Below are 17624 nucleotides of genomic sequence, written 5' to 3' on the forward strand. Positions count from 1 at the left end.
AAGCTTGTATCGAGCAGAAGGGGGCGTGTCCAAATGAAGCCTCGCTTCGTTGCACGTTCCGGTTACCTGAGAGTCACGTGACCAATGACCAACGAAGCCTGGCATTGCCGGAATCATGTGACCGACTCTTTCGTTGTTTAAGTAAAGGCTTGTGCACTCTTCTGTTAACTTACAAAGTTTCAGAGATGGTGATTATGTGCATAGACATTTCCTTTAACAGTGCAGCTGCATGTACATAGATTAATTGTGCTGCTTGTGATGTTATGATCTAGTTGCTAGACAAAACCTGTCCACTAGATGGCAGTACAATAATCCCTTGAATGAAGCTTCATTAAATGAACCTTCTGTCTGGGAAACCTCGGCACCTGAATGATTCGCCTGGTCATCACTAATATTGTGTTAACACACACACATCGAATGCTCCAGATTAATTGATCATGAGCAGGTGTGCAGAAGAACTGCCAGAACGTCTGCACACCTGCTCATGATCAATTAATCTACTCTTCTTTACTATCCAGTGGAAGCAGTAGTGGGGTACTTAGTGTTGCTATTTGTCTTCGGTTGTATTTGACTAATACAGGTACTCGCTACGATTCAGATGATTTCTATTATGTTTTTACGCAAAAACACGAAGGATTTAAAGAGGGGGTAGTAACTTTTACATATGACTGACTGTGTGTTTGCATAATATATATATACAGTGCCATGAAAAAGAATTTGCCCCAGTTTTTTGCATATTTGTCACACTTAAAACTGATTTGATTAGAATAATTTAATATTACACAAAGATAACCCGAGTAAACACAACATTTTTAAATGATTTCATTTCCAGTAATTTAATCATTCTGATGAGGTGATGACTTTTTTTTTTGGCTGGTTAATGTAATTATGTAAGTGCACACAAACAAATGCTGGTACCATTTTTGTTTTTAAAATTCTTCTACCAGAAACAATCAATGATTACACACAGACTTGGATGATACCGAGTCTGAAAAGTGTTCATATATGACTGTGATTGTGTGTGTGTGTGTGTGTGAGAGAGAGAGAGCCTTGTTATGAAGCCTGAAGCTGCGTACTTGTGTGTAGTTTCTATAATGTAACACTATTTTGTGCTTCATAGAGGTACTTTGTATAATAAAAGGATCTATATATATATATAAAAAAATTAAAAAGTCTCAAGTCTTTTTTTTTTTTTAATGGTGGTACGGTTTTATTTATTATTTATAACACTAAAGGAAAAAAAACAATAAGCACATTTGGGCCTGTTTCTCTCCGAAAGAAAGAAGAGAAAGCGGGTTTAGTTGTAGGTCATGTATCGTGGAGTTGCGCTGAACTTGGCGTAGGATTTGATGACTTTGTTTACGGCTTCGAGGAAATCCTTCTCTGTGGCGATTTTCCTGCGAGCCCTGATGGCAAACATGCCCGCCTCCGTGCACACGCTCCGGATCTCAGCACCTAGACCACGAGTTTACAGACATATGGTCAGTCTTTGTAAACTTTATAAAAAAAAATATTTATATTTTAAAAACAAGTAGTGCATGCGAGGATGAAAGCGTCCGTACCGGTGCTGTTGGGACAGAGACGCGCCAGCAGCTCGAACCGAATGTCTCTCTCTACACTCATGGAGCGAGCGTGAATCTTGAAGATGTGAGTGCGGCCCTGGGAGAAATAAAAGTAAGGTAAGTATCATCAATATGATGCGTTTTTTTAAGCAGGAGCTCAATCACTTTGGTCCAATCATGTGCAAGATTAGAAGATATCACACATCTTGCATACTTGATTCATACTCATGTATTGGTGGTGGTTTATTAGACATGAATATATAGAATATTGAATCCATATTGAATACAGAGTTCATGGTTTAAAGATAAATGAGAAGAATATTCATAAACATGACGAGTGATACTGTTATTGTCTCGGCCTTGTGCATCTATCTATAAAAAAATTATATTGTTGAATTGTTGTGTAAATATTTACTTTTAGGGTGCTAATTAGGCCCAACCTATTTAATTTTGTTCTCTTAGCAACTAGCAACAGAAGATTATGGGATGGATCCAAGATTTAACTTATGAAAAACACATTCCACACACGGATGCAGATATTAATCTGGAGCCATCTCTGAAAATTTTGTTTAAACGCTCTTATAAACCGTCCTCACCTCCAGGTCCGGCAGGCTGAATTCGATTTTTCGGTCCAGACGGCCGGGTCTCATTAGGGCCGGGTCAAGAGTGTCGGGTCGGTTGGTGGCCATCAGGACCTTGATGTTTCCTCTGGGGTCGAAGCCGTCTAGCTGGTTGATGAGCTCCAGCATGGTTCTCTGAACCTCGTTGTCTCCTCCGGCTCCGTCATCAAAACGCGCTCCTGGACAAGGACAAGACAGAGTGCAGACGTGACGATGCAGGACAGCGTCTGTTTTAACTCTAAAATATTCATTTCTTAAGAGGAGCCGAGGTTGTAACTTCATTAGAGGTTATAGTAATACAATTTGCAAAATAATCTTTTATTGCGTTTTTGTCCAAAACAGTCTGGTAGCATCTCTAAATAAATATATAAAAGGTGCAATGTGTTTATTTTGGGCCCAAGCACCATGACATCAGCCCCATGTCGTCAGTGTGTAAAGGGCCTCTTGTTCTTCTAAGGATTTTGTTTCCCCCACCGTCTGGGGCTTTTTGGGCATCTTTAAACAAGCTCAAAAAATTGTTGAAAATTGACCAACACGAATCTGCTACCATTAGGACGCCTGAAAGTCTGGGCCCCAGGTGTGGCCCGGGGCCCCGGAATTTTGCTGCATAGCTCATACACACTTGCATGCGAAACCCGGTACACCTTTAGAGCTCAGGCTGGTTATTTTGGGTCATTTGCAAAAACACACCCGATGGATTTAAATAAACTCCTCGTAGGGGATTTATATGATCACCACCAAACTGGGCCGATGTGATTTAAAGACAAATGCAAAATTGTAGAGGGATTTTTGATATCTCAAACGGGTTAGCCATGATAATGCATTAAACTTACGTTAAAAACTGTTTAATAAATTGACATTTTGAGTAACTTTTTTTTTTTTTCAGCATCTGTGGCTTTAACATAAAATTTGTTAATTATGTCATAGTGGTACTGGTATGTCCCTTTAAAACCCATGTTAACATGCTCAAGTGCTAAGGTGTTCAGGGGCTTGGGCCCGCTCATCATTGCTTGCAATAAAATGTTTAACTTGTTTCCTGTGCTTCACATAAATAATAAAATAATATAAAAAAGACATGATTAAAATCACATCATGCACATATCAAATATCAATGAAAGAAACTGGACCAAACCACAGCACTGATTTGTTTATCACATTACGCTGATGAATTTAACAGTCGCTGTACAGCATGAGAGAAAGCGGGGACGTCTCACCAGAGCATGTGTAAAAGGTCGTGGAAAGCCGAAATGTTACTAATGTTAATGAAATGAAAAAGTTAAGGAGCTTACAAAATTTATCACCTGCACAGCTGTCAATCATTCAGGTGTCAGGTGTGCATAATAAACTCAATAAACGTGAAGGAAGTGCCGGACGCTTTCATCATTACCTCCGATAGCATCAATTTCATCAAAGAAGATGAGGCAAGCCTTCTTGGTTCTGGCCATCTCGAACAGCTCCCGAACCATCCGAGCTCCCTGAGGAGAAAAACCGAGTTCTGTGTAAGACACCGCACAGTAGTGCAACAGTAGTAGTGTGTGTACAGCGGTGACGTCGCCTCACCTCTCCCACGTACTTCTGGACCAGCTCAGAGCCGATGACTCTGATGAAGCAGGCATCGGTGCGGTTGGCCACGGCGCGAGCGCACAGGGTTTTCCCGGTTCCTGGGGGTCCGAACAGCAGCACGCCTTTGGGAGGCTCGATGCCCAGGTTCACAAAGCGCTCCGGCTAAACGGGGAAACACAGACGAGCTCAGAGCAGGAAGAAGACAGGAAGTAAACACAAGCGTATTTAATGTTTAGGTGAGGACGTACATGCAGCAGAGGGGTCTCCACCACCTCCCTGAGCTTCTCGATCTGCTCTTTACAGCCTCCCACATCGCTGTAGGTCACGTCTGGCTTCTCCTCCACCTGATCGACAACATAGAGTTATTGTTATAGAGGCACAGAAGATTTTATTCATTGTTCTAATAGGACAGGGAATTTTCTGTGTAAATTAAGGCTTTTTTTTTATTATTATTAATTTAAGAACATGAAAAATGAGGGAATGATTGCTATAAGGCAAGCAACGACAGGAACTAATCTGTTTTATGGCCATTAAACACAACAATAAACAGCTGCACTATGCGTAATGTTGTTCGTTAAAGTTGTAATTATTGGGAACAATAGTGTGTGTGGAACAAGAGGAATAAAACATTTGCCAACTTCATAGTGGTAAGAGGAACCGCACTAAAGCCAACATTATAGCCCTCCTTCCACCCCCTTTCCGCACTTGTTTAAACAAACACATAATTATGTTTTAAATTTACATTTCACAGAGTTAAAATCGAATCTTTTTGCACATTGTTTTGTCGTATGGTGTAAAGCGAGACGACACAGGACCCAAAATATTTTTAAAGCACTCCAACGCAGAAACAAAACAAATGAATTGAATGAATGAAGAAACAAAAAAAATGATATAAGACCCCAGCAAATTAGACATTCATGACATTCACATGATTTACACGGGACTGATATCATGTGTTCTGTGAAATATGGTAGGTAATTAAATTACTTTTTTTTTTTTTTTTGTCATTACAGACATGGCTGATTCACACAGGATTAAGATCACAGACATCCTCCGCAATTATTACACATGACTGGAGGTCCTCAGGTGATACTAATCCCATGCGAATGGAGCTAAAGAAGAGGATGTGTACTGGATAAGTATTAAGTAAGTAGAAGAAACAGGGCTGCTGGAACCAGCTGCCTCTAACACGGTCTGATTGCTTTTTTGCTCAGACGGTTCTGGTTCGGTTCCTCACCTGCATCATAGTCACTGTGGGGTCGATTTTGGGCGGGAGTGGAATGTGGATCTGGTACTTGTTTCTGTCGACGCTACAAGATGAGAGGACACAAAACATTATCTCTATTCCTCCTTTTTCAGAGCGATGCGTTAGTTGTTTGTTGCCTTTTGGCTACGTACCCGACCCTCATTCCCTCCTCGATGTCGGTTGGGGCGACCTGATCGCTCAGATCCACCACGAACTTTGCAAACTGCTTGACGTTAATGATGTACTTTGGGTCCTCAGAGTCGGCATTGATGATCTTGGTGCACCTGGTACGGTCAGAAATATTACATCTTCGTGATGAGAGAAAGTGATCTCAATCATTAATAATTAATAAGTTTAAGACTGTAGGACGTGCAGCTCGTACCTGGCCACCTGCAGTGGCTGTTCACTCTGCAGCGTCTGTTTATCAGCAGCCAGGTCCCACAGCGCGGGAGGAGCCAGCCCCGTATCAGACTCCTTAATCCCTGCACGATCCACAAACACATGTCTCACAACACACAACGACTAACAGGAGCTTTATCTATTCATCCAACTTAACTACTTCCATTTTTACTTGCAGTCTCACCGTACCTGTGAGCTCATTGATCTTCTTCAGGAGCTGCTGGATGTCGTCCTCGACTTGCTTGATCTGACGAGAATACGTGCTCTGACCCTGGACGTGAACAAACGCGTGTCAGCTTTAATAACTTTACACGATATGCGGCATAACAATGTGTGTAAATCAAATGGTACCCACATAAGTCTTAAGAAGAGCGATGTCTCCTTCATCCAAAGCTGATGAAGAAGAAAAAGAAGAAAAAAACAATGTTAATCAAGAGAATGTACTTGAAAATGTTTCTGTTTAAAAATAAAATGGCTATTACCTGGACTAACAAGTAAAATATCAAGAACTCTGGGATGATTTCTTTTTACCTTATAGCTATAGTGTAATACAAAAGACTGATTTAACTGATACGATTTAAATACAAAATGGTGTGTAATTATTAGTTAAATATCACCGTTTAAATCACAATATGTGGCAAAATAATCACAATGCGACTTTCCAGTTCCCTCGCTTCCTCTCAGTTTCATCTTTTACATTAATAAATTTTAGTCGGTCAGTAACTAGCGGAATAGAGACATTCTTGTAACTTACAGTCATATACAGTATCATAGATATGCAATTTTTTTATTTTGATTTAAAGAAAACTTAAAACAATTCATACACTGAAGTGATATCATTACAGCACACAACCAGTAATTTATTACAAAAAAAATAATAATGATAAAAGAAACTTATTAAGTAAACACATCTCACATATGTTTATAATGATGTGCAAAGGTTTTCAGGGTTGTTGTTTAAGGGGTTGCACTTATTTAAGGGGTTGCACTTATTTAAGGGGTGTACATTCTTGGCGTAATAATAAGCAACACATCCTCATTTGATGTTATACTTTAAATAATTTGTTGTTGTTGGCCTTTCGGCTGCTTATAAATAAGTATGAGGTAATAAACTGAACAGTCTTGTAAATATTGCCTAAAGTTAATACAAATACATGTGGGGGCACTAACTTTTGCACCCACTAGTAACCAATGTAGATGTTGGGTTTGATCAATTAGCCAAATTTGCTAACGTCCTGCTTAACTCCCGTTACCTGACAACAATTATTATATAAATATTATTCATTCCTTATATTTTTATTAATCATATACTGATATTTTATTTTATCAGAAAATGTAGATTCCTTTTTTTTTTTTTACAAAGCGCTGGTTATGTATGTTAGCAGTTTTAGCTAAAGCGCTAACTAGAAAAATACATGTTAAAAACAATTAAATTATACCTCGAATTGGCCCGTCATCTTTTTCCTCCTCTTTGACTTTACGCTGCTCAGTTCCTAAATAATCCGGCATGATTTTATTTTTTTTGTATATATAATTTCTATTTTATTATTATTATTGTTCTTGCCGTTGCTTGTATTGAGCTTCTCTTCGGTTGAAGCCGAGGCAAGATTACACAGCAGGTTTTCTAGCTTAGCATTCTCCTTCACTTCCGGTTCACTTCCGGTATGTAAGCTGCATAAATATCCGGTTTATAAAATAAAACCACTTCCTGTTTTCTGAGCGATGAATTCCTGTTCAAAATCGTCGTTAAGTCTTTTATTTTGAAAAAAAGGCTTTCTCTTTTTCTCCTTCTCGTCTTCTCTCCTTATCGTTTAGCTATGTTATTGTTTTCTTCTCATTATTTTTTTTTCTAAAATTGTAATAAATAAGTAAAGTGTAAATTTTAGATCTGATTGTAAGTATTTAAACGTATTAATCAAATTGTATTGTGCAGTGTTAAGTTTAAGACAAGCTGTAGAGACTGTGTGCATTCTTCCTGTACATGCATGTGTTGATACCTTACTGTAATACAGTGATGAATTAAAGTTATTAACTGAAGGAAATATTTTTTAGTGGCAACAATGTAGCTGTAAACAACAATAAACCTGTGAGTGAGATCAAAGCCTTTAGGTAAGTAGTGCTGTTACACTGAAACTGATTGTATGTGCTTGTTAGAAATGTTTAAAGTCTTGTTGTAAGCTCTTATTCCTGACTGATGGTCATGATCAGTGTGTCTGCATGACGCCGCATGGGTGATCCATGGACTATAAGCTGATCTTAAAGTATATCTGTGTTTAAAATAAGCTTTGCCACTCATTAGTGCGCTCCTGCATCCCCCTTTTGCCACCTAATAGCTCTACAACTGTATATTTCCTTACAGAACTCAGTTGTACAAGTGAAGAATAATGTCAAAGCAAAGCTCCACCATGAAGCACAAAATCTATCTATTTATCTTTCTATCTGTCTATATATCTGTCTGTTTGTCTGTCTATCTATCTATCTATCTGCAGTGCTGTGAAATCAGTGCCTGAGTTTTTTTTAATTAAACCTAATACCTGATTGTGCCACCTTCACATCGCTGTGGAGGAATTTCGGCCCACTCTTCATTCAGAATTGTTTTATTTTAGCCTCATTTTAGGATTTTCGCACATAATCAGCCTGTTTAAGTCTAGACTTTGTGGGACTAGACTTCTGGGTAAGAAGAGAGAAGGATGAAGTGATGCACCCATAGTGTCCACTGTACAAGCCTCTGGAGACAGTGTTATGATCTGGGGTTGCTTCAGTTGCTCAGGTCTAGTAAGGTTATGTGGAAATAAAATAAAGTCAGCTGACCACCTGAATGTACTGAATGACCAATGGATTGTTTCTTCCATGATGGCATGGGACATACTCCAAGATGACGATTCCAGGATTCATCAGCCTTAAATTGTAAAAGAGAGGTTCAGGGAGCCCGAGACATCATTTTCATACATGGATCGGACACTACAGGGTCCAGACCTTAACTCCATTGAGAGTCTTTGGGATGTGCTGGAGAAGACTTTACACAGATGTCTGACTCTATTAACATCAATACAACACAAATATCTTGGAGAGAAATTAATGTGACTCTGGATAGGAATAAATGTTTTGCCATTGAATAAGCTTATTAAAACAATGCCATGGCCATACAGTAATCCAAGCAGAAGGTGGTCCAGTAAAATATTAATGCATGCAGGGCGATATATCTGTCTTTTTATCTATCTATCTGTCTGTCTGTATTCTCTTCTGGACACTCTGCTTGAAGTTTTTCTTTAACGTTGTTCTAGACTTTTGTGTCTGATGAGTTTGATTTACGTCAATACTTCTTTTCTGCTCAGGATGAACGACATGAACCTCAGTCCGGTTGGCATGGACCAGCTCAGCGTGCCCTCCGTCAGTGCCAGTCACCTGGGCCTTACTACCTCGCCCACTCACAGCCACAACCCCATTACCACTCCAGGTCAGAGCGCTTGCGTCATTACGACTATCGTATTATCATGAGGGTTTTATTCCTAATTAAACATGCATCATACAGTATAATGGACCATAATGTCGTAACCAGTGAGTCGATTTGCTCTGTATAAAGTTTTGTAAATAGGTAATAAATATTGTTTGCTAGTAGATTACACAAGATTTACCGAAATGAATCGATATCTCTCTCTGCTGCTTTTTACAGGGATGCCGGTCGCCATCCCCAGCCTCGGGCCGTCTCTCGGGCCCCTCCCCTCAGCGCTGTCCCTGATGTTACCCATGGGGCCGTTGGCAGACCGAGGAGTCATGTGTGGCCTTCCGGAGAGGAACTACACCCTGCCTCCTCCACCGTACCCTCACCTGGAGAGCAGCTATTTCAGACACATCCTCCCAGGTAACAACCACAAACACACTGTATAATAATAATAATAATAATAATAATATCATCATACTTTTCTATGATATATATGTGTCACGAAATTAGTTAAATGCAAAACTTTATTTTGTTTTAAAAAGGAGCAGTGTGATATTTTAGTGCTAAAGCTAAAGAAAATTTGAAAATAAATGATGTATTGATGTGAAAATGTAGAAAAAATCTGAATAAAATAGACACAGTGATTTTTTTTCTTCCTTTTTTAATGATCCCTTTAAGTGATTTTAAAAGGATTTTTTTTATATAAAATTAGCTGATTTGAATTGTTAATTATGTTAAAAACTGAATTATTATTATTATTATTATTATTATTATTTTTAAATTATTATATTTTAAGTCTGTTGATTTTATATTCTCACCCTTCTTAGTTCAAGCTGTTTCTTTAGTTATTTCATCACCAATACGCTAAATACATTTTTTACAACGGTTTAAACAGAATGCAAATGAAACTAAGCGCTTTTATCACCATGGTAACGGCTATTTCGTGTTTTTCTGTTTTTGGTCCAATTCTTTTTCAGCTGATGGTATTCGCAATTAACTTGTTTTTTTCTAGGTTATGTAACTTAAATATTTTTTTGTCTTTAAATAAGATAAAGAAATTAAAAGAAATATTTTTGTCTAGGAAAATCATTATCTTTCTCAAAGAAAACAAAAATACACACACAGACGGCATTTTAATAAGAAATAAAATACAAAAGGGCGGATTTAAAATTTCCCTAGGGGTGCCAATACTTTCCAAACTAACAAAATGAAGCACTCTGACCCCTATGTCACATGACTAAGATTAACAAATATAAAATAGACAGAATCGACGTCTATCTGCGTCTTTGTTTTGTTTTGTTTTTTTGCCCCTGTAGGTATTTTGTCGTATTTGGCCGACCGCCCCCCGCCGCAGTACATCCACCCCAGCAGCCTTAACATGGACGCCACCCTGTCCGTGCCCAGCAGCAACCCTTCATCCCTCGACCCCTACAGCGGTGCCGGCGGACATTTAGAACAAGGCCTGGTGTCCATAGACTCCCGGCAGGCCGATCTCCACCAGGGCGGCGCTCACGAGGTGCAGCTGGACGCCACCGGGCTGGCGATGGAGTCCCGCGTGAACAGCCCCATGTCTCCCGACGGGATGGGAGAGGAGCTGGCCACCATGGACGGAGTGGTCGTGACCGCAGACGCGCAGCAGCCCCTCGGAGGCAGGAATCAGCCCCACGAGAGCCTGGAGGGAGGCGTCATGACCCTGCACGGCCCCGGGCTCGAGCTGCCCGTGGTGATGGAGCAGGAACACATGAGCGGACGTGTAGGGAGCGGCTCAGGAACCGGAGCTCCGGGTTCTCTGGGTGAAGCTCTACACTCTAACGGGGAGCTCGGCTCGGGCGTGGTCAGCGTGGTGCTCACCGGCGCCATGGCGGCGCAGACGCAGCTGGAACCCGTCTCGCTGCACAGCTCAGGGATGGGACTGGAGCCCGTCAACGTGTCCCCGATCACCGCCGAGGTGTCTCTCGGCCCGGATAACAGTCTGGTCCTGGTGAACTCCACACTGCAGCTGGAGAACGGCACTGCGAGCAAGGAGACCATGAACGCTGCCTTCACTATTTGTAAGTTTAATCAAAGTTTTATTCATTTAGATAACATTGTTAGATTTTTAAGTCTCAGGTCGACTTAAATACGTATTGGAAAATAATCAGGGATAGTACTGGAACTGGAGACTCCTTCTGATAAACGTCTCTTATCAGAAAACGTCACCACATTCAGTACCTGCGAAGGAATGTCTTTAAAAAAAATTACAATTTCAATTACATTTAAAAGAAAAAAAAGAATATTAAGAAAGATCACACAGATGTGGATTGCGTTTCTTTCTTGCTGTATTTCCTTTTTCACATCCTTTGCCTGTTCCGCTTTTACTTTGATCCTGTTAGAACGTAATTAAGGTTAATAGCAGCTTTAATACCTTTTAATCCAATCTCTGTAAAAACGTGTGTTTAGGGTGCACGTTATGCGAGCGCTCGTACGGCTCCGACTGTCCCGAACACGGACCCGTCACCTTCATCCCGGACACGCCCATTCAGAGCAGAGCCCGCCTCTCTCTGCCCCGCCCAGTCTGCCTGCGTGTGTCTGTAGCCGACGAGCCCAACGGTCAGTAAAGACACTTGTCCTGTTAAAAAATATACAACAAACATCGTTAGAAAAACAATCCTGTTCATGCATGGTTTCATGTTTTTTACCAGGGGTCGTTCAAGTCAAAGCGGGACTTTTGTTTCTGCAGAAAAACAGAACAAGATGTTTATATTCAGTTTATTTCTATATATAATCCCCTGCTACACTAATGCACCTATTTTACTGCGGCTAAGACTACGGTACTGCGCTTGAGGTCTTCTGTAAATGTCAATCACTTTTATGGTTTTATTCATTAGACATTGCATCACAAGTCTCGGTTTGACTTGAACGCCCCTTAGAAAGCAGAATTAAGAACCGTGTCAAATATCATATGTATGTATTCCAAAGAGACGTAAACTCCTTTGTCTCAAAGACGTCATAGATACAGCTTTACCTCCTCAGGTGTGTTTGCCCGGGACACGATTCCCAGCAGGACCTGCTTCGGCCCGATGGTTGGACAGCACTGCAGCAGCGTAGAGCTCTCCGACTGGACTGATAAAGACACGCCCCAACTCTGGAAGGTCAGTTTTTGTTTAAAAAAAAAAATGCATTTAAAACATATACAGTAGTGCTCCTTAAATGCATTCTTTTGATTTAAAATAGTCGTTAGGTTTAAAAAACTCTTTCTAGAAACAGAAAAAAATGTGTTTTTAATTTTTCAGATGTTCCACAACGGCATCTTGGAGTTCTGTATCGTGACGACTGATGAACACGAATGCAACTGGATGATGTTCGTCAGGAAAGCGAGGTACCATGATCACCAGTCTTAACACGTTAACGTCCTTCACAGATAATCAGATAATCACCCTGGGCTTTTGTTTGTTTGTTTGTTTGTTTGTTTGTTTGTTTGTGTTTGTTTTGCAGGACAACGGAGGAGCAGAATCTTGTGGCGTATATAGATAACGGGAAGCTGTTCTTCTGTACGTCCAGAGAGATTCTCCCGGAGCAGGAGCTGTTGTTTTATTACAGCAGGGAATACAGCAGACAGCTGGGTAAGACCGCGTTCAGGTTTAGGCAGAGTCTCACAAATTCTACTCCCGGTCCTCCATAACTGAGGTCATTCCAATAAATGTTAGAAACCTTTCCTGCCTCCGAGACAAGCCGTTCGGAAACGTTGCAAGATCAAAGCTATGAAAATGTGACTAAGACGAGACGATGGCGAGACGACACGGATATCAATAAACAATATTGTTGACGCATGTGGTTATAAAAACCAATAAAACATCGGTCTTTATCTTTCGTCAACATATAATTGGGGGAAACACAATCGCTGGGAAAAATACCACAAACCTGAAAAGACGCGTGGAGGCATCCCATAATAGTCACCCAGTTTTACAGCCTCGTTACACACGTTAACATCATAATGTTGTGATGTATTTTATTTTATAGGTAAACAGTTGCCAAACACATTAAGCTAATAGGTAAGCAAATGATTGTGACCCAAAGGAACAGTCAAAGTGTGTACATTCATATATATATATATATATATATATACAGTATATACAGTATAAAAAATATGGATATTTCATTGACTAAAAATAGACTAAAATACTTGAAAAGTCCAGACTTTTAGTTGACTAAAACATAAATAAACAAAAATTGGATAAGAAGTGATTAAAAACTAACAGGGACATTTATCCTGGGACTAAGACTAAAATTTAAAATAGCTGCCAAAATTAACATTTAGTTCGATTAGACTTTGGAGCGATATAAGAAGGTCATGTGACCTGATGAGTCCAGACTGAGTCTATTCCATAGTGATGGGCACTACACTAACAAATATCCAGTGTGGCTGTGATTGACGGTGGAGTAAGACAGAATTCACTTTACCCCCAAAAAGCATGACTACAAATGTCCTATCATCTTCACATTCTTTAATTTATTTCAAGTCCTACTTATATGAGCATTTGTTAAACGCTACGAGCCTTTCCAACTCTAACATTATTCCCGTAACCTATCTTGCAGGCGTCCCGCACGTTCCAGAGGGTCAGATCTGTCACTGCGGAAAAGAATGCACCTCTTTCTCAGAGTTTAAATCTCACCTCGGCAGCCACGCCCACAGCCACAGCCCCTCCCAGGAAGACCCCAGTCACGGCGTCCACAGTCAGCCACACCCCCAGGAGAAGCTGGCCAGCGAGGCCCCCAGTGGCACCTCGTCTCCGGCGTGGCAGTGCCAGGCTCAGGCTGACGGTCAGTCCGGCGGCGGCGGAAACGCTCAACGTCACGGCAGAGAGAGGAAGTTTAAGTGCAGCATGTGCTCGCGGGCGTTCACAACCTCCACTAAACTCAACGTGCACTTCATGGGCCACATGGGTGTGAGGCCGCACAAGTGCAGCTACTGCAGCAAAGCCTTCAGCGACCCGAGCAACCTCAGGATGCATCTGAGAATCCATACAGGTACCAGAACAGTACCAGAACTTACGGTTTGGTCCGAAACAGCAGCTTTGATCATGAATTGTTAAAAATGTCGTTTTTTTTTTTTCAAGAGCTTTACACCTGATTCATGCTAAATTAGTATTTATTCAAGCATGATGTCACGGCGTCACTGTTTATGCTGATAAAAAGTTTTGGCACCCCAACCTAATCATCTCGGATACAAATGTCGTTTGATGATTTGATTTTCTCATCTTAAAGGTCAGAAGAACTTCAGGTGCAGCGTGTGTGGGAAGTCCTTTACCCAGAAAGCTCATGTTGAGTCCCACATGGTCATCCATACAGGATCCAAGAACATTAAGTGTGACCACTGTGACAAGACGTTCAACAGGAAGCAGGACCTGAAGCAGCACATGTATTCACACTCTCTGTAAGAACCTGTACATTTTATATGCTAACATCTCTTAAGGGTGTGGCCTTATAGTGCTGTGCAAAAGTATTGAGCCCCCTTCATTTCCTTATAATAAATTAAGTTGAATTGAAACGGGAAAAAAATGTTTTACTGTGGCAGGCTGCAAAGTGCCTAAAGACATAATAAATAATATTAATAATTATACAGTTTATTCATGAACACCTTTCAAGCACCCAAGGGCATTTTACATTAAACATAAAAGGTAAGAAACTAAAAACAAACATTAATAACAAAAATGAGAAATTTCCCCACAGTGAGACAAATAAAGATTTATCTTATCTTAGTAAAGAATTAAGAACAAAATCAATGAAGAAATAAAATAGTAAAGAATTAATATCAACAATATCAACAATTTTAATATTATATTAAAATAATATTAAATAAATAATTTGATATAATTTAAAGAGTCAATTAGTGAAAGTTGACAATCCTTATCTACAGTGCCTTGCAAAAGTATTCATACCCCTTTAATTTCCGCATTTTGTCACGTCACAGACATCAACACAATGAGTGCTAAGTATATATTTATAATTAATATAATTAAGTGCTTCACATAATTCTGAAGTGGAAGGAAAATGATAAATGGTTTCCAGACTTTTTTGCAAATAAATGTCTGAAAATTGTGGTATTCCTGTATGTACTGTATTCCTGTATGTAGAAAATGAACGGTTACTTGAGTGTTTTTCTTGTCGCATACCCTCTTAGTCTGTCTCTGTATGTTTGCGCCGCAGCGATCGCCAGATCACGTGCCCGAAGTGCGACAAGCAGTTCCTCAAAACCGATCACCTTAAGAAGCACCTGAACTCCCACGACGGGAAAAGGGACTTCATCTGTGAAAAATGCAACAAGGGCTTCCTCACCAAATACCACCTGACACGCCACCTAAAAATCTGCAAGGGCCCCAAGGCAGCCAGAGGGGCCGCCCACGACGAGGAGGGCGATGATGAAGACGGGGACGAGGAAGAGGAACCGGACGAAGAGCAGGAAAGAGATTTACGAGCGGCGGACGAGAGGAAAGAGTGTGACGCTGGCATGGCCGGGTTTTCCTCAGACAAGACTCTGTAACCTCTCACTGTGATTTCACATTCGATCTATCCTGCTTGAACTGCACTATTTATTTAGCATCATGTTTATATTCGGTTTACATTCTGTTTTTGTTACATTCAACAACGATTTGTTTCCTCCCGTATGTGGAACAATTCATGCAGATGAAAGTTGCTCAGATTAAACGATGCAGAAACAAACAACACGCTGTATTGTATGTGAAACACTGCCATGGTAATGTTTATCAGTTTAATGAAGTCTGTTTTGACTTTAAAGTTATTATTTATTTGTATAATTTTTGTGAAAGCTATGATACAATAGGAAATGAGGTCGTTTATAAATAAATAAATAAGTTTATAGAAATCTTGTTAGCCACACTGCAGATTGATTTTTTTTGTTGTACATTACATGACGTAAACACGTCAGTCGTATTTGTTATGCTGCTTTGTTGTGCCTTATTGCTGATTCAACAGCGAATTAATAGATTTTATGAAAGTCGGTGTGTATGTGAAGTAGAAGGTAGAATACAATTTACTTAATAGCACCCATAATTAGTCGAATAACAATCACTCACATCTTTTATTGGTGGAATAAAAGATCAACAACTTAAATGGCGACGAAATGTTCGGCATTTAAAAAAAGTCGAACCTTTCTGGTGATCATGTGATCTGACTCATTTAAGATACCTAGTGGTACAATAAAAGAAAACATAAGACATGAGGAAACGGTTTCAGCCACGCTTGGGCAAAGGAGGATCACACTGGAAATTATCGCATAGTTTATCCTGTTTACCGTACGGAGAGAAACGAGTCGAATTTAGGCATTTGGCTGACTCTCTTATCCACGACAACTTACCAAAAGTGATTTGAAGTTTCCGTCATTGGATAGATCCTTACACTGGGATACCATCAATCAAATACAGTTGGGAAGGGTTTATTATATATTTTTTTAATGGGGGGGGCGGGGGTAGTCCAAGTACAGAAGAAACAGGTACGCTTATTTAACCTCTTAATGCCGAGCGTTTTTTTCCCCCTGTCATTTGGGATTAGTAGGACCTGATGAGTTTTATAAGGACACGATGGCTTAGTGTCGCTTTGCACTTTCAGTTCCTGGGTTCGATTCTCACGTTTGTGCTCTGTGTGTATGGAGTTTGCATGTTCTCTCTTTACTTGGTGGGTTTCCTTCAGGTTCTCTGGTTCCCTCCACATAAGGAAACACATTCAAAGACATACAGATTAGGATAAGCATTGGCCTCCACGGTCCCTCGTTGGACTACAGATTTTCCTGGATGGATGGATGCATAAGTATAAAATCCAAGTATTGCCATTGAACAGGAAATGGTTTTGAAAACGAATGACTTCCTCATATGGGGACATTGGCAATGGCGCAAGAGTTACCAGTATGTAACAAAGTATGAAAGTGTTTATTTCAAAGCCCTGCAAAAACATCATTGCAAACACTGCTACACAACTAAAAGTCCCGTGATTACTCCAAACTAAGAATGCCCTTTTTGTCTGTAAGTACAGTCCGTCACATCTACTGTCCAATGCTGCAAACATCTACTGTCCAATTATTTTGCAAGCACAGGAACATTGCACACAAGGTTTCCGCGAGCCGCCTTTTACTCTGCTACACATTGGGCGGTTCAGGTTGACCATCTCTGGAAGATGTTTAGCGCAAGTTGTACAGACTGAGACAATGGGGTATTGGAGTGACCAGAAGTTTTTTGCCTTGTTAAAAAGCGTGCATTATCTTTATGTATGTGTTTGTCATCATGTTCACACTTGCTCAAGTAACTCTGGAGAAAGGGACTGCACTACGTCCTCCATTGGTGCACTGCATTCCATGTTACTTCGAAGATACAATAGCCAGCTGTGGGCTGAAGCCTGATCAGTAAAGTGTGTCAGAGGAAGTGTATTCGAATTCTACATTTCTTGGTTCGGATGCTCATTCGGTAGTAACTCATCGTCTTGTCTACCAAGTCATCTCCACCCTTTTTTGTATAGTACTCATACAAAATACCTGGCCATCTGACAGACAAACAAAAACGCTCAACACCACAAACTTTATCAGGTATTTGAAGGTTAGTGATCGTTACAAATACAAAGAGTTTCCAAAACTAGCAAGCACGAAGGTAGAGAGCGCGAGAGCGAGACCCCTCATCATCTCAGCCGCCATTCACTCAGCTAACGATTACAGAGACAGCACAATGACCGCAACCCTACAGCAAGGACAACAACTAATCCACGGATATATCTGCCAAAGTCATGGAATTAATTTGCCTCGATCAGCA

At 40.4% G+C, this 17624-nt stretch overlaps 2 protein-coding genes across 2 annotated transcripts; one reads left to right on the forward strand and one right to left on the reverse strand.

Annotated features, from left to right (window-relative positions):
* Positions 1-1183: 1183 nt before the first annotated feature.
* On the reverse strand, positions 1184-7022 carry psmc2 (proteasome 26S subunit, ATPase 2). Its single transcript, XM_053508354.1, has 12 exons — positions 6830-7022; positions 5746-5783; positions 5580-5661; positions 5374-5473; positions 5144-5275; positions 4983-5055; positions 3994-4089; positions 3743-3907; positions 3570-3657; positions 2159-2361; positions 1563-1659; positions 1184-1455 (listed from the first exon to the last, which is right to left on the reverse strand). Exons 1-12 carry the CDS (start codon positions 6897-6899, stop codon positions 1298-1300), a joined length of 1302 nt encoding a protein of 433 aa, XP_053364329.1. The 5' UTR covers positions 6900-7022; the 3' UTR covers positions 1184-1297.
* Positions 7023-7152: 130 nt separating this feature from the next.
* prdm4 (PR domain containing 4) lies at positions 7153-15675 on the forward strand. The gene is made up of 12 exons (XM_053508280.1): positions 7153-7284; positions 7443-7499; positions 8726-8847; positions 9064-9252; positions 10149-10883; positions 11272-11421; positions 11845-11963; positions 12105-12190; positions 12307-12434; positions 13408-13839; positions 14077-14245; positions 15019-15675. The coding sequence occupies exons 3-12, from the start codon at positions 8727-8729 to the stop codon at positions 15350-15352; spliced, it is 2463 nt and encodes an 820-aa protein (XP_053364255.1). The 5' UTR covers positions 7153-7284; positions 7443-7499; position 8726; the 3' UTR covers positions 15353-15675.
* The last annotated feature ends 1949 nt before the right edge of the window (positions 15676-17624 follow it).

The sequence above is a fragment of the Clarias gariepinus genome, chromosome 12, assembly GCF_024256425.1.
Source record: "Clarias gariepinus isolate MV-2021 ecotype Netherlands chromosome 12, CGAR_prim_01v2, whole genome shotgun sequence".
NCBI classification, from domain to species: Eukaryota; Metazoa; Chordata; class Actinopteri; order Siluriformes; family Clariidae; genus Clarias; species Clarias gariepinus.

Bases quoted from the DNA above. Each gene is read 5' to 3' on its own strand.
- prdm4 (XM_053508280.1), top strand. From the start codon at position 8,727: ATGAACGACATGAACCTCAGTCCGGTTGGCATGGACCAGCTCAGCGTG. The intron at 9,253-10,148 runs GTAACAACCACA...TTGCCCCTGTAG, and splicing joins TTTCAGACACATCCTCCCAG to GTATTTTGTCGTATTTGGCC. The intron at 11,422-11,844 runs GTCAGTAAAGAC...TTACCTCCTCAG, and splicing joins TGTAGCCGACGAGCCCAACG to GTGTGTTTGCCCGGGACACG.
- psmc2 (XM_053508354.1), bottom strand. From the start codon at position 6,899: ATGCCGGATTATTTAGGAACTGAGCAGCGTAAAGTCAAAGAGGAGGAA. The intron at 5,662-5,745 runs GTGGGTACCATT...GTTCACGTCCAG, and splicing joins TCGCTCTTCTTAAGACTTAT to GGTCAGAGCACGTATTCTCG. The intron at 1,456-1,562 runs GTACGGACGCTT...CTCGTGGTCTAG, and splicing joins TCTCTGTCCCAACAGCACCG to GTGCTGAGATCCGGAGCGTG.